Genomic DNA, 13,409 nt, shown 5'->3' with positions numbered 1-13,409 from the left:
GAGACATGCCCTGGACCTCTTGGAGTGAAAAAACCCACCTCACCTTCCTGTCAGAGATGACCTGAACTGGGAGAACCTGGCCAACAAGCTGGCTCCTGCATCATGGAAAAGTCCTGCAGAGGCGGGATGGTTGTGCGGGTGCATCTGGAGGAAGCCCTCTGACCTGACAAAGGGCAGCCTCAGTGGCTCTTCCAGCTGCTGGCCATGTGTGGGGCTGCCCAGGAGCTCTGCAGATCAGCCCACTGGGGAAGGCAGGGGGCAAGCCAGCACTTTGGCCAGCCTCATCTTCCAGGGCTCACTCAAGCCTGGAGAAAACCTGTTTGCCACTGGCAGACAAACTCAGCATGCTAATACAGCCCTAAGCACTGGGCAGGCCAGCCATACAGCAGAGAATTATTTTCTTCATGTTAAAAACATTCCAATGGGCTGGAACAAACAAAATTAATTTAACAACTCTGCATTCATCTCTCCCATAATTTGATTTGTATGTTGTATTTGGCTACGTAACCTCCATGAGGCTTTCCTAACTGAAGCCTGATAAAGCTTAATCCAAAAGCTCCTGGCAGCTCCATTTCAGAGAGTTGAAAGACAAAAAGGGGGCTTATTGTTTTGCAAAACTTAATTGCTGATATTAAGACACACCCATGAACGCAGAAAGGGCACGTAAGAGAATATTAGAGCTTTTTTTGTTAGAATTATTCTTTAAAAGCAGCCTACATTTCTCTTGCAAAGAGAGCAACGCAAAACCAGCCAAACTTTCTGGGTTTCATCACGCTTTCTGCATATCCTACCTGTGGTTATGAAAAGAGTTATTTAGGGAAACTTTGAGAGAGTGCAAAAACTGTATAGTCGGTTATTGCTTGTATACCTCCTCCCCGTAAAACAGGTGCCTCATATGATGAATCCAGTTGCACTGGGCTCAGCGGGATTTATAAAAACCTCTAAAAATGCTCTAAGTTAGCTCTTCCATGCATAAAAATGTCACCACTTTAAAGGCAGTTATTTCTAGCTGTGCTCTGCCCTCCTTTGGAAAATCCCACTCTCCCTCCCGCTGAATGTCTCAGCTAAGCAAAACTGCCGTTCCTCTCCTTGGTGCCGTGGGATACACGTTGTGTGATGAAGCCCTGACAATTTTTGGCACAGAAAAGCAACATGCCAGTGAAGTCCTGAATTGCTCATTGCAAAATGGACATGGATCTTCTAAGGCAATTCCTACGTGGAGGGAAGAAACACTGGCATCAGGATGTGCCCAGAGCATGTTACTGGCTCGGGGCTGCTCAGTGGTAGGTAAGAGACTGGGACAAGGGTCTTGCTCTGGGGGGCAGCTCCTGGCCATAAGGTGAGTGAGGCCTCACTTCTTTTTCTCACTGATCTGGATGTACATGGGATGAATGGCAGGGAATAGTGTTTGTCTCTCACAAAGGAAGAGCACAGAGGAAGGTAGATGGGGTATTTCTTCCAACACACTCAAGAGAATAGAAAGAGAGGTCAGTATGGGGGTTTCGTGCCTTTCTTCCCTAAAAGGACAAACAAGTTGGTGGCCAAGCTCTTCAGGGAGAGAGAGTCTTTCCCTTCCCTCTGCCCCAGCCTTTGGAGGGAGCTGGAAAGGCCAGTCCTGCAGGACACATGGACCACTTGCTTCTGTAATGAGCAGCAAGTAAGCCACAAGTATTCCAGCTGATTTCAGAGAGGTCTGAAAACTGTGATTGATGCCTGTGCTATTGCCAAAACACTGCACCAAGTTCACTCAGCCCTGTCACCCTCAGGTACCTGACTGCAGACAAGAAAAAAGCAATGCCACCAACAGAGATGAGAAGTACTCTCAAATATGTACATATACACAAACATATATCTATTCTTTCTCATTATTAGATCCTCAAAACTTCAGATAAACCCTGCAATGCAAAAACATGGGTTATGCTGCAATGAGAAAGCTCATGCTTGCTTTCAGTGCCATGGTAAGGGAAGGGATGCAGGGCCAGATTGAGCTACCTTGAACTGGTGTGTCTCAGTGGAGGTGCTTGGGAAGAGACTGATCCATAACAAACAACAGCATGCTTTGGGCTGTTGGATTCAATCCTGGAGTTCAGTGAGGGCTTTGCTCCCAAAGGATAACAAATAGACTACGAGGATCATATGCAGAGACAACACAGACTTTAATATATTTGAAAGTGCTAAGAGGCATACTTGCAACATTTCCCCCTTCTCTTTTTACTAAATGTTTGCAGTTTTTTTGCTTTGCTTCAGTGTACATTGTTGACTTCTCAGAGTGCTTATAAATGACATTATTAATATATAAAGATAATTGCTTTAAAGAGAAGCATACATTTTTCCTTTACCTTTGCCTGCACTTTGCCAGCAGGCATTGGCAGGCTCCTGAGCATGCTGTACACACAAATATTTGTGTTGATCTACTTCAATCCACAGGCAGAATGTAGCTAGGAGACAGACTATTTATCTTCCCTGCTCTTAACTTTCACTATGCTTCAAACAGACAGGGCTGTTTCTTGAGGTGTGAGGGACACCAACATACCCTGCACTTGTTTTATGAGCCTGGTGAAATAACCTCATGGGCAAAGGAGCACATGGGACCCTTCTAACAGAGGGGCTCTGGGTAAGCTGGGTTTTTCCCCCCTCTGTTGCTGGCCCGTTTCTCTAAGTGGACACACAACCACCATTTGGATTAATACCTGTATGGTTTTTTTTGTAGCACCTGAGTTTCCATGGCATCACAGCAACAGAACCTGTTTTACTGAAAGGCAAGGACTGTGTGTTTTACTACACTGTGTTTGAGCCCAAATATTTCATATATTTCACAAATACTGTTTCTACAGCTGTGGTTTGAGTCCTCAGTTGGTGCAGGTCAGCCTTGCACCATCAGATGCCACACTGGGCTGAACTGATGTCTGACAAGGATCTGCCCTGCAAGTTTTGTGTTTATATTGCACACACACACACAGGAGGTGACTTGTGTTTAAAATGTACACTTGTGTCCTTATTTATACAGTGTGCCTGTGCAACACGTGTGATCACGTTCAGTGGCAAGGGAGAAAGGAGGATTTGCTGCCAGAAGGACACAGACTTGTCAAGGTTAGTCAAGCTGACCTTTCCAATATTCTGGTGAGGTTTTTTTGGACTGGGGAGCACAAGAAGGACAATCCAATAGTGGGTAGAGCATCTCAATACAAGTCCATGGGATGCCCAAAATCAGACCAAGAAAGCAGCTTTCCTTTCATAGTTTCTGGAGGCTTTTTTGAACACAAAGGATGAGCTGCAGGTGCTCATGGTTCAAATTAAAGTGAGTACTTCTGTGGGCAAACAGCTGGACCAGCAGGTGGGCAGTGCAGAAAGGAATTCCCTCCAGGTGTAAATGGAATAAATCATCAAGCTCCCTTACAAGTACTTAGCTCTTCCAGCTTTAGTGGCAGCTGTGAGCCCAAATCACACTTTCACACTGAATTTCTCTTGCTCTGTTGGTTCGGACCCTTTATAATCTCTAAAGAAGTGTAAGTGATTATTTATTGCTTATTAATAAATCTGTTGTTTAGTTGTCCACTACATTCAGGCACAGACACATGTGCTGCTCACATTACAACCACACAGAAGTTACTACAGGTGCAAATAGAACCCTGCAGAACAGAACTACTGCGAGGGGAAGCATGAAACCTATGTCAGGTATATGTATCACATCTTTTTGCATCTGACTCCCCCTTAAAATGGGTCAGTTTTTTTACTGAAAAGCTTTGTGTTCCACCTGACTGACCTGAAACTCCCTGGAAGGCAGCAGCCGTTCTTTCCCGCTTTTGCATGATTTTCTCCAAGACAGCTGCACACACCAGGACACTGCGTTGCAGAGCAAGACATGGATGAGGTGGAAGGGATGAAATATGCAGAAAGAGGACACTGATTTCTGCCTAAAATGTGCTTTCAGCAGGCACTTGAGGTGCACATCAAAAGAGACTCCTGCAGCTACAGGCGAGTACATTTACTTGGAGCACTGGGGCACAGCAGCAGCTGGGCAGGTCTGCAGTGCAAAGATGCAGGGCAAGCAATTAGCAGGACAGTGTTACCACCCCCAAGCATGACCTTTCACACCAAGCCAGGCTGCTACACGAACAGAAATCCTCATAATGAGACATTGATACATCTGCACCAGCACCCTGCAGTAGGGTGAGGACCTGATTAAAGGGGGATGGAATTGGGAAAGGATAATCTTCATAAAAAAGGAAATCAAAAAGCAAATAGAAAAAGTCCAGTTATCCAAGGAAAGTGGGAAGGGGTGGTTAATCTATGGAGAAATCTTCCAAGATTCTTCCAAAGGACAAGAAGAATCAACTCTAATGGTAAACATACCATAAATTAATTAAAAAAGGTTCTTGCTGATTTTAATTTGCCCTAAGATATTTAAAGAAAGCAAATAGCTAAATTTTTCTTTAGCCATCCTGGGTGAAATTTTCAATAATGTATAATTTAAAATTTACATTCACTATGTTGTTGTTTTGGTTATATTACACCTATTACTACACTGTATTTTGTAGTAATTTAGGTTTGACTAAAATACATTCTGCAAGAGTAGAACTTTTCTGCCTAACACTCTTTTTGGACTCCCAGAGAGACCCCGAGGGCATGAAGAGACTGCAAAGTTGTTTTGAAAGAGTTCTTATAAAACATGGGCATTTAGAAAGCAAAAACAAATTACTGAGAGTAATAACAGAGGCTATAAATGAGACAAATAACTTGTTCTCATTCAGAAACACTACTGCCAATGCTTTAAATTATCTGCCTCAAAGTGATGATGTCAGTGCACAGAATCTCCAGAACTTTGGATGCTGCTGCGTGGGAGGTGCACTCCAACACTGTGCAGAAAAGGCAATACCTTGGCAGGTGGCTGTAGTTTCACTTCTGACATCAGGAGCCTCGAAATAGTGAGTAAGAACTAAACTGCTTTGCTTGAGCAGTGCAGTTCCTTTGGCTGCAGGTCGATGGCCTGAGCCATGTCTCCAACACAAAGCATGCAGGAGGGAAAATCCAAATATCTTCTATCCATGTTTTAGCAGGATTAAGTTAAAAGGACTTCCAAACTGTGTATAACAAAAAGAACAGTAAGGAAAATTGCCACCTGGGCACTACTAGAGAAATGTCCCAGCTGTTAATTTAGAGTCCAAAGCTAAGTTTTACTGGAGTGAATTTATGACTGCTCATTATTTAACTTAGTCTAGGATCATAATTACAGATGGTACTCTAAGGCGAAATCCCACTGATGGGAAACAGCATCATTTGAGACTCCAGCAAAGAGTAATCAGACACCTTTGGGGAAGTAATCAGGCATCTGTGAAAGAAAACTCTGATGTCAAGAGCCCCTCACATGGGATGCTTGTTTAAGTGTTGTAAGGCTTGCAGCACGTTTAATGAGACAGAAAGGTTAAAGGTGGGTTGGGGTTTTTTTTAAGTGTAAAAAAAAAACATAAAGAGAAAGAAATAACATTTGATGCAATCAGCAGCAAAATAAAACAGGCAAGTACTGTTGCACATGCAGTACTTCCTGAAACAAGGAAATGAAACACCTTTTCTTCCTGAGTTTCCACACCTACACATTTACTGAAGCAGGTTATGTTTTGTAAATACACCTCTGCTTGATGGGACAACATGTGAAAATAGTAAAGTTCATGTAGACTTAGAGCGTTGAACTGGATGGACTTCCATGTAAGAATTGTTTATTTGCCCCTGAAGGGCAACATACACTATCAAAGCTGTAAATAATTAGCAATCCCTCTAGCAGAGCTGCTTGAAAGCAGCCCAGGAGCTGCAGGAGCACAATATATGATGCAACAGAGCAACACAGTCCTGAGCCACAGAGGACAAGCCAGAGGAGAAAGGATGCAATTTTAGCAGAGCTGACCATGTGCAAAAAGTCAAACACTACCACTGTCACTGATACTTACGGTATCTGATTAATATTTTACAAAGCATTCCTTGTTTAGTATGTCTGTACAGAGAACCTCTAACTTTCCAAAACTTTACATAAATCAGTACTGTAAACCGGGTGAGCCCTCTTGTTAAATTTTACAGGCCTGATGATCTGCCTGATTTAACAGCATGATCCAAGAGCATGATCCACTGTATACCTGGGATCTCTGAAAGTTTCATCTTCTTAAGAAATATCATTGTACAATGCTTTATTATCAATCTACCAGTTGCTACAATTACATAGCTTATCAGCATTTAACCTGAATGGTATATTTCTGAAATAAGATCTTTGAAGGTCATCTGTATGGCTTCTTGAAATAGCTCCAGGGTCAACTTAAGAGTTAAACTCAGCTCGTGGGCTCTGATTCAGCAAAGGTCCTATGCATATGCTTTTATTCCAGGAATACAAGCAGCCCTCAAGAGAACTGTTTTAAATCAGCTTTTGCCAACAGGAGGAAGGAATGAGATAATGGCATCAAGGAAAACTCTTCTTGCTAAACTTACACAAAAGAAAATCTGGAGTTTTCACTTCTAAGTGAAAAATTAGCGCTATCCCAAATTAGCTAAAGTATTTTTTCACCATCTTGTATTCTGATGATTGAAAACACTGCCCTTCTCTTCATTGCCTTTTTAAAGTTTAAAAAAAAGAGGAGGGAGAGGAAAGTGTGAAACAAAAGGCTGGTAACGTTCTTACTGCTTTACAAACTGGATCCAAATGCACTGACAGTTCTGGTTGACCTAAAATAGCCTTTCTCAGAAGACATTTTGTTTACCAAATGCCACCACTTTCAGGGTTTTGGTAAGGAAATACTCAGAGGACTGACAAAGTGAGAAGTAGTTTTTCTCCAGTGTATCTGCAGGTTATGCTACTGGTCACAGCTTTGTGACCTGAGATAGCTTTGATAGCTGGAAGAAAAGATGTTCCTGTTTGCTGCCAAACTGTTCAGGATAGCATGTTTGCCAGTGGACAACTGCAGAGCTACATCACTTTGTGCTGATCTGAAATTCCCTATTGACTAGGGAATTCTGAAAATTATTCTGAACATTATGCAAATTGTTCTGGGCACATTTTCCTCCAAAATAAGAAAGGCTTACATAATGAACACTACACTGTTTTCCAGATTAGCAACACTGCCCACTGACTTAATAGAGTGTGACAGAGGAAACAAATTGCAAAAATTCACACCGACAAACAAACCCAAACTTCCCCTCCAGAGCCGAAGACCATCACAAACCACATCACCTTGCAGCAAGTAAAAGACACATTTTTGTGACCTTGCCTTTACAACACACGAATCAGGAACAGGGAGGGCAGACAAGAGCCAACATGTGACAGCCAGTGGTCACATTGCTTAATGCAATGTGGAAAGCACTGAGGTGCAACCATGAGGTATGTAGAAGAATCTGCATAAAATAAATTTGTTATGCTAACCCTATACTCTTACACTTGCATGCTAGACCGTCTGGCTGGAAAGCACTCCGTGCACTTGGCTTCTCAGTACTTTTGCATGAATGACACTATATAAAGAGGTACTGTATTTACTAGCTGAATAAACAATAGGTTTTGCTTTCACTCAAGTATTATGACTCCAACTCATTTCATTTATATGTCAGTAGTTCAGAATGTGCAGTGGACCAGGCACATCATCACTGTTCACCTTTGTCAAAGAAGGGGCCAGAAACATCCACGTTGTTATATCTCTGGAACAGCTATATCTCATCCCTGTAACCTTTGGAGGATATACTACAATCCATTTTGTGTTAGCAACACTGCAGCAACCTATTTATTTATAAGTTCATGAAAAAAATGCACCTATTTTCAGTGTCCCCTGGTGTGCACACAACCCAGAAAGTGACAAGCTGACAGAGCTGGTATAGAATGACTGGCTGCCCAGCCATTAGCCTCCTATAGCAAAAGCTCAAGCGAAAAAGAAATCACTGACTCCAGCACCATCCCTGCCATTAGATGGCATGCTGAACGTTGTCAGACCACAGGAAATGCATGTCCCCCACCTGAGGGTCTCTCTTGAGCATGTTGTAAGCTCAAATTCCCAGGCAGGCATTATGGTACTTGGACATGATGGGAGAGGACCCAGAGAGAACCCGCCCAGGAAACCAGTCCCCAAGCATGGCAGGTGTCAAGTACCCCAGCACCAAGCTATCTAAACATGGACTAGTGGTTGTGCAGCTTCCTTGCCCCTGTGGACTGGCTCACATCATGTTAACTAAGCCATGTGTGCTTGGTTCTTAGAGATCCAAGTCAAGGTGAATCTTTCCAGTTATTCAAGTACTCCTTTGGTCTCGATGCTTCTAAATTCAATATCAGCCCATTAACTACAGACCTTAGTGTTTGTAATGCTCTGACAAAATTGTGGGTTTCAGTTATTTACTATGGTGCTGAAAATCACCCAAAGCATCTTTATAATCTTAAAAACGATCCAGTGAGGTGAGGAATATGCAGGCATGTGGCCAAAGCAGTAAAATCCTCCTGTATATTGCACCACATGAACCAGAGGTACCTTGGCTGCACTCAAAATAAAAACCAGTCAGTTTTGTCACTTTTAACATAATGTAATCCATTAACTTTCATCACTGTTCTGGGTAAATAATATGTACGGAGGATATAACTGAAGAAATTGCAGACACATGTTGCTGTTACAACACTGATTGGAAACTGCAGCCCAGAGCATCCGAGCGTAGCAGGATTTCTGCATTCCCAGGATCTTCTCACTTCTGATGTAAATTCTCCGTCCCAAGGCTGCCTTTAACGCACACGAGGTTTGTGTACGTGTATATTATATATATATCTCTATATAAAAATAAGCACGCTCACAGAATAATGAGCCCTAAGAAATTCACTCTCCCAGCACTCTCTTGGGAGGGTGAGGTTGCTGAACGCAGCTGTTTTCATGATTCACGTCCTCTAAAATCTACACTTTCTGTGCCTGGCCAGGTGAAAATGCCAGGTACGAAAGGGAAGCTTGTAAATCTGCTTAGCTGTTTTCTTCTGGCAAACTGCCCCTCTCTTCTTTACCTCTACCCAGAACTGGTTAATCACCAAGCACTTCACAAGACTGAAGACCGGGAAGTACATGTCGTTCCTCCTGCCTATAAATAACACCAGTCAATAAAATAAAGGCAAATAAAGGTAGTAAACGATATTTATTTCTAGTCTTATTTTATCCAGTGCACGTTTCTCTCAGAATTTCTGATGTGCTCCTCTAGCCAGGGCTGTCTGTGCCAATGCGACTGCAACCTCCCTCCCACCCCCCTCCATCCAGCTCATTATCCGGTGTCTGACAGAAGCAAACGCCAGCTGCTCTACAAAAAGGCACATGAAATGCTTCAGCAAGACATTAGAAAATCACCTGCCTATAAGGAAGGGTGTTTTTTTTCCTCCTGTCACCACTACCAACACACTGATACAAACGTTGAATTAAAAGGTCGACAGTTCTTCAAAAGTCTTGTTACTGTAGAAATGAATCCCATAACCACATCTGGATACTCTATTTCCATTCAAACACCCAATGCATCTTTAAGGCCCTACAGCCAGTTGGACATCATCAATTTGAGACTTACATATCCTGTGGCTTTGAGACTCATATATTCTAGGGCTTTATGGCCATGGCACCTTGTGACAGCGAGTTTTACAGCTAATTGCAGCATAAGCAGGATGAGTTAATTTATTCATACATACCAACAAGGAATGCCAGCATAACCCGCATTATTTCATTGGTAGCTCACAGCTGTCCTCAACACCATTTGATGACAAAGTAGACAAAAAAAATTCTCCTATTAGCCAAGTGTAAAATTCTTAAGCATAAATCTACCTTTGGAAGCTTCTGTGCCGAGTGGATTTTCCAAGAGGTCTGTCATATCTTGGTTCCAAGCATCCTTCACAGCAGACTTGGATACCTTCCTGTTGTTCAGGCTTTGCTGTGGTCGGAAGTTATTCCTCAGGTACTCCACGGACTTCACATGGTCTTGCTGTTCAGTAGTGAAGATGGAATAGAATGCCTCCAGCTGATCATAGCCATCATGGCAGGGGAGAGAAAGGACATTGATTAGAAAAACAATGTGGTGAAATCTGGGTGGCTGATAAGACAGTAAAATGGGAGGAAGTAAAATGTTGATGCCAAGACTGATAAACCACATGGGAAGTCAGACTGCCCACTGAAATCTCTGCCAACCTCCTTATCTCGGCAAAGGGCTTATCCTGCCCGACATGGGAGAAGGCCTTCTAGCAACCTGTGGACGTCTGTCACGGACAAGGAAACATTTGCCCTTAGACCCCTTGTCTGGAAGGATTTTGTGTGTGACACAGTCCTGCCAAACCCTCCTCACTGCTGGCACCGTCTTGTTTCACGGTATCGCGTCAAAAAGTGCTTCCAGATCATTCCACCCCAAGAGCTTTCTCCTGGACAAGGCAATGCTGCCTTATCTCCAAATACCTCATGAAGTTTAGCTGCCAGGCTAAGCTTCACAGACAGCTTGTGCAGCACTTTCAGGCACAGCTAGCATATACTCCTCTGGGAATAAGTTTCTTCTGTTGGATTCAGATCTGAGCTATTTATAAGAAAACATATTAACCTGTAAGAAAGAACTGTAATTGGAAAACTTTTCTGTTACTTCGTATCTTGGTATTTCTTAGAAAAAAAATTCTAGCAAACTAAGATGAAAATATTTTCAGCCAGTGTTTTTCTCACAGCTATCAAGGTTGGTATAGCATTTACTATTACCTTGTTATCATTCAGGTTAAGAATTAGAATTGGTTATGTTGCTGCTGGAAAGACTGAGCAAGACAGAGCAGAGAAGGAATCAGTCCTGATAGTGTTTGCATCGCATCAGTTACACATATTGATAGCATGGATTTTGGGAGCACAGAATCTGGCCCAGGACTTCAAAAAGGGACTTGAGTTACATATATAGCTTAATGACAGGTCACTCTGAAAACGACACCCTTTTCATTAAGTGTGTCTGCTCTAAAAGCTGTGGAGAAGCACGTGAGCCCTGAAACTTAAAAACTCGGAAGAATGTGAGAACCATTTCCTAATTATTAGCAGGAGCCTCTCAAAAGCACTGAAGGGCTAAAAAGGGGTAAAGGCACTATTAACTTACACTTTTGTATTGAGAAAATAACCCCCAACAGATGATCCTGATATGCCCTTCTATAAAAGCACAGCTCAAAACTCTTATGATTATTTACATACCTGTTGCACTTCATGCACTAGAGAAGCAGTTTTGATGAAGCCAGCTAACAGGGTTTAAGGTGACTTTATAAAAGCTCAAGAACTTGGGTAGAAACTGCTTCTCTGAAGTCAAGTCTCTAGGCTCAGACATCTATGACATTAATTGAATTTTTAAATTTTCAGAGAGAACTTTTTAAATATTTTCTTCTGCCATGCTACCTTAGGGAGGTATAATTGCATTTTAACAACTGCCAATTCAAACATGATTATTTTTAACCTTCCCTTTTTTATGTGTTGAAGTATATATAAGTAATTTCAACCTCACTTTCACTATAAAAATATTATCTACGACAAATGAGAAACTAATTTATCCATAGCTGCCAGAAAAAAAAAAATTATAAGATCTGCAGTCAAGGAGCTACATTCATGCTCTTCAAGGAGTACAAGAGCTCATGTTCAGAAGAAGAAATTAAAAGCTCTTGTAAGACTACTGGTGATACAGGGAAACCTGATCTAAAACTCTGAGTCATGCAATTACAAACCATTAAAGCCTGATGTGTAGCTTTCTAAGGGTTGGATATACAAATGGCAATTAAAAATACTGAAACTGTTATAAGCACAATGAGATACTCTGAGCTATGCATTACGAGAGATAATGCCATGCTTTGGGTCATTGAATGCACTTAGCTTTACAATGCATCTGCAGGGTGACACAGCTTGTACTGTTTTGTTGTCTAATTATAAGGAAAGATGATGATGATGGAGGACTGAGAATAAAACAGAGAAGCCTCCACAAATGGACCACTTCAGTACTGTCCTTTTTACAGCAAGGTATTTTGCACAAAAGCAAGGATTTAATTGGAACAGCAACAAAGCTTAAACAATATCACTTTCCTCCCCTGGGATTACAGGCTGCTTCACGGGGTTTGTGATAAAAAAGGTTAAACTATGGCAATGGATTATGTCGCACTGTTTCTGTTAGAGGAAAAAATAATAATCATAGCAGTGGCAGGGTGGCAGGCTCTTAAAATACACACATCTCGAGCTGCCAGGGGGGAAAGAATACTATTATTTATTCCACGTGTGTTGTAGTATCAATGAAAGTCTGTCTACACACAGAATTCCCAGCCCTTCAACCACACACACATGCACAGAGCAGCACAATGCCAAATTTTAAAGGCTTAAATTGGCACTGTTACTGCTGTACAGCACGGGAAAGGAGCTAAGCCAGGATAAAGTACCTTTATACTGATGGCCATAATTGGTATTTACCAGTTTATTTGCATTTGTTAAAAAAGAAAAAAGAAGTCATGACCCACCTGATGCACTCACAGGGTATAAAACTGAGTGTGGGCCAGACCTCGCAGCCACCAAATAATAAACAGTAAACTTATTGATGTGGTGAAAAGCTACAAGGGATTGCAAGTATCCTGCAGGCAAGGACAGAATTCAAAATGATCTCGACAATCAGAGAAATAGCCTGAAAAAAACAAAGGGTCCGATTCAAACGGGACCATGTGCAGAGTCCCAGGCTCCAGCCAGAACTGGGGGCTGCCTGGGGGCACGATGTGCTCAGCACTGCCAGAGAGCTCCAGGGGAAGCCTCCAGCAAAAGGGTTCCTGCTGACCAGGAGCTGAACACGGGCAGTACTGTCATGTTTTTGTGAAACAGGCAAGATAACACCAGGACAGGTGGCTGGAGACATAGATCCCTGCCATGTCCCTCAGCCCCTGAAGGGCCCCAGCTGAAGCATTGTGACACAGCCTGTCAAAAAAAAGATGAAAGAGTCTACGGGAGAAGCGACATGATCTAGAAAACATGTTAAAAAAAACCTGGAGCAGGAGCGTGGCAATTGCCTTCTATACTTATGAACCTTTGAGCACAGTATCTGTCAGTCAGGATCACCCAGTGAACTGTCCATTTGTGCTTCACAGAATTAGTGTATGTAAAAAGTTTGTTTTCAGTGGCTTATGCCAGATAAATAAAAGGCAAGACTAACTCCAGCAGGTTGACTTTCTAAAGACAACAGTCTTACAGTGCCAAAATGCACTGAACTGGTAAACATTTGACTCCATCTAGCCATTGCTTTATCGGGAGCATTCTTCAAACTCCAGACATTGTGCCTATTTGCATTAAAAGCTGCTATGTGCTAATTTTAAAGATTTGTGCACCAGCTCTCAGAGCACATAATGGCAGCTTTACTGTGTTATAAAAACAGTTAAGCATGGAGAATTAATGGAAAGATGTCTTTTC

The 13,409-nt window shown here is 42.3% G+C and overlaps 1 protein-coding gene across 1 annotated transcript in view; it reads right to left on the bottom strand.

The window, feature by feature from the left end:
* PTPRG (protein tyrosine phosphatase, receptor type G) overlaps positions 1-13,409 on the bottom strand; it is a 397,243-nt gene that overhangs the window by 84,477 nt on the left and 299,357 nt on the right. The window contains exon 8 of the mRNA XM_017826901.1: positions 9,798-9,990. Within this exon, the coding sequence (XP_017682390.1) occupies positions 9,798-9,990 (193 nt within the window). The remainder of the gene's footprint in view (positions 1-9,797; positions 9,991-13,409) is intronic.

Source organism: Lepidothrix coronata, unplaced genomic scaffold, assembly GCF_001604755.1.
Source record: "Lepidothrix coronata isolate B3197 unplaced genomic scaffold, Lepidothrix_coronata-1.0 Scaffold131, whole genome shotgun sequence".
Classification (NCBI taxonomy): domain Eukaryota; kingdom Metazoa; phylum Chordata; class Aves; order Passeriformes; family Pipridae; genus Lepidothrix; species Lepidothrix coronata.
Note: the sequence above shows the minus strand (reverse complement) of the source record. Positions and strands in the feature narration are given on the sequence as shown.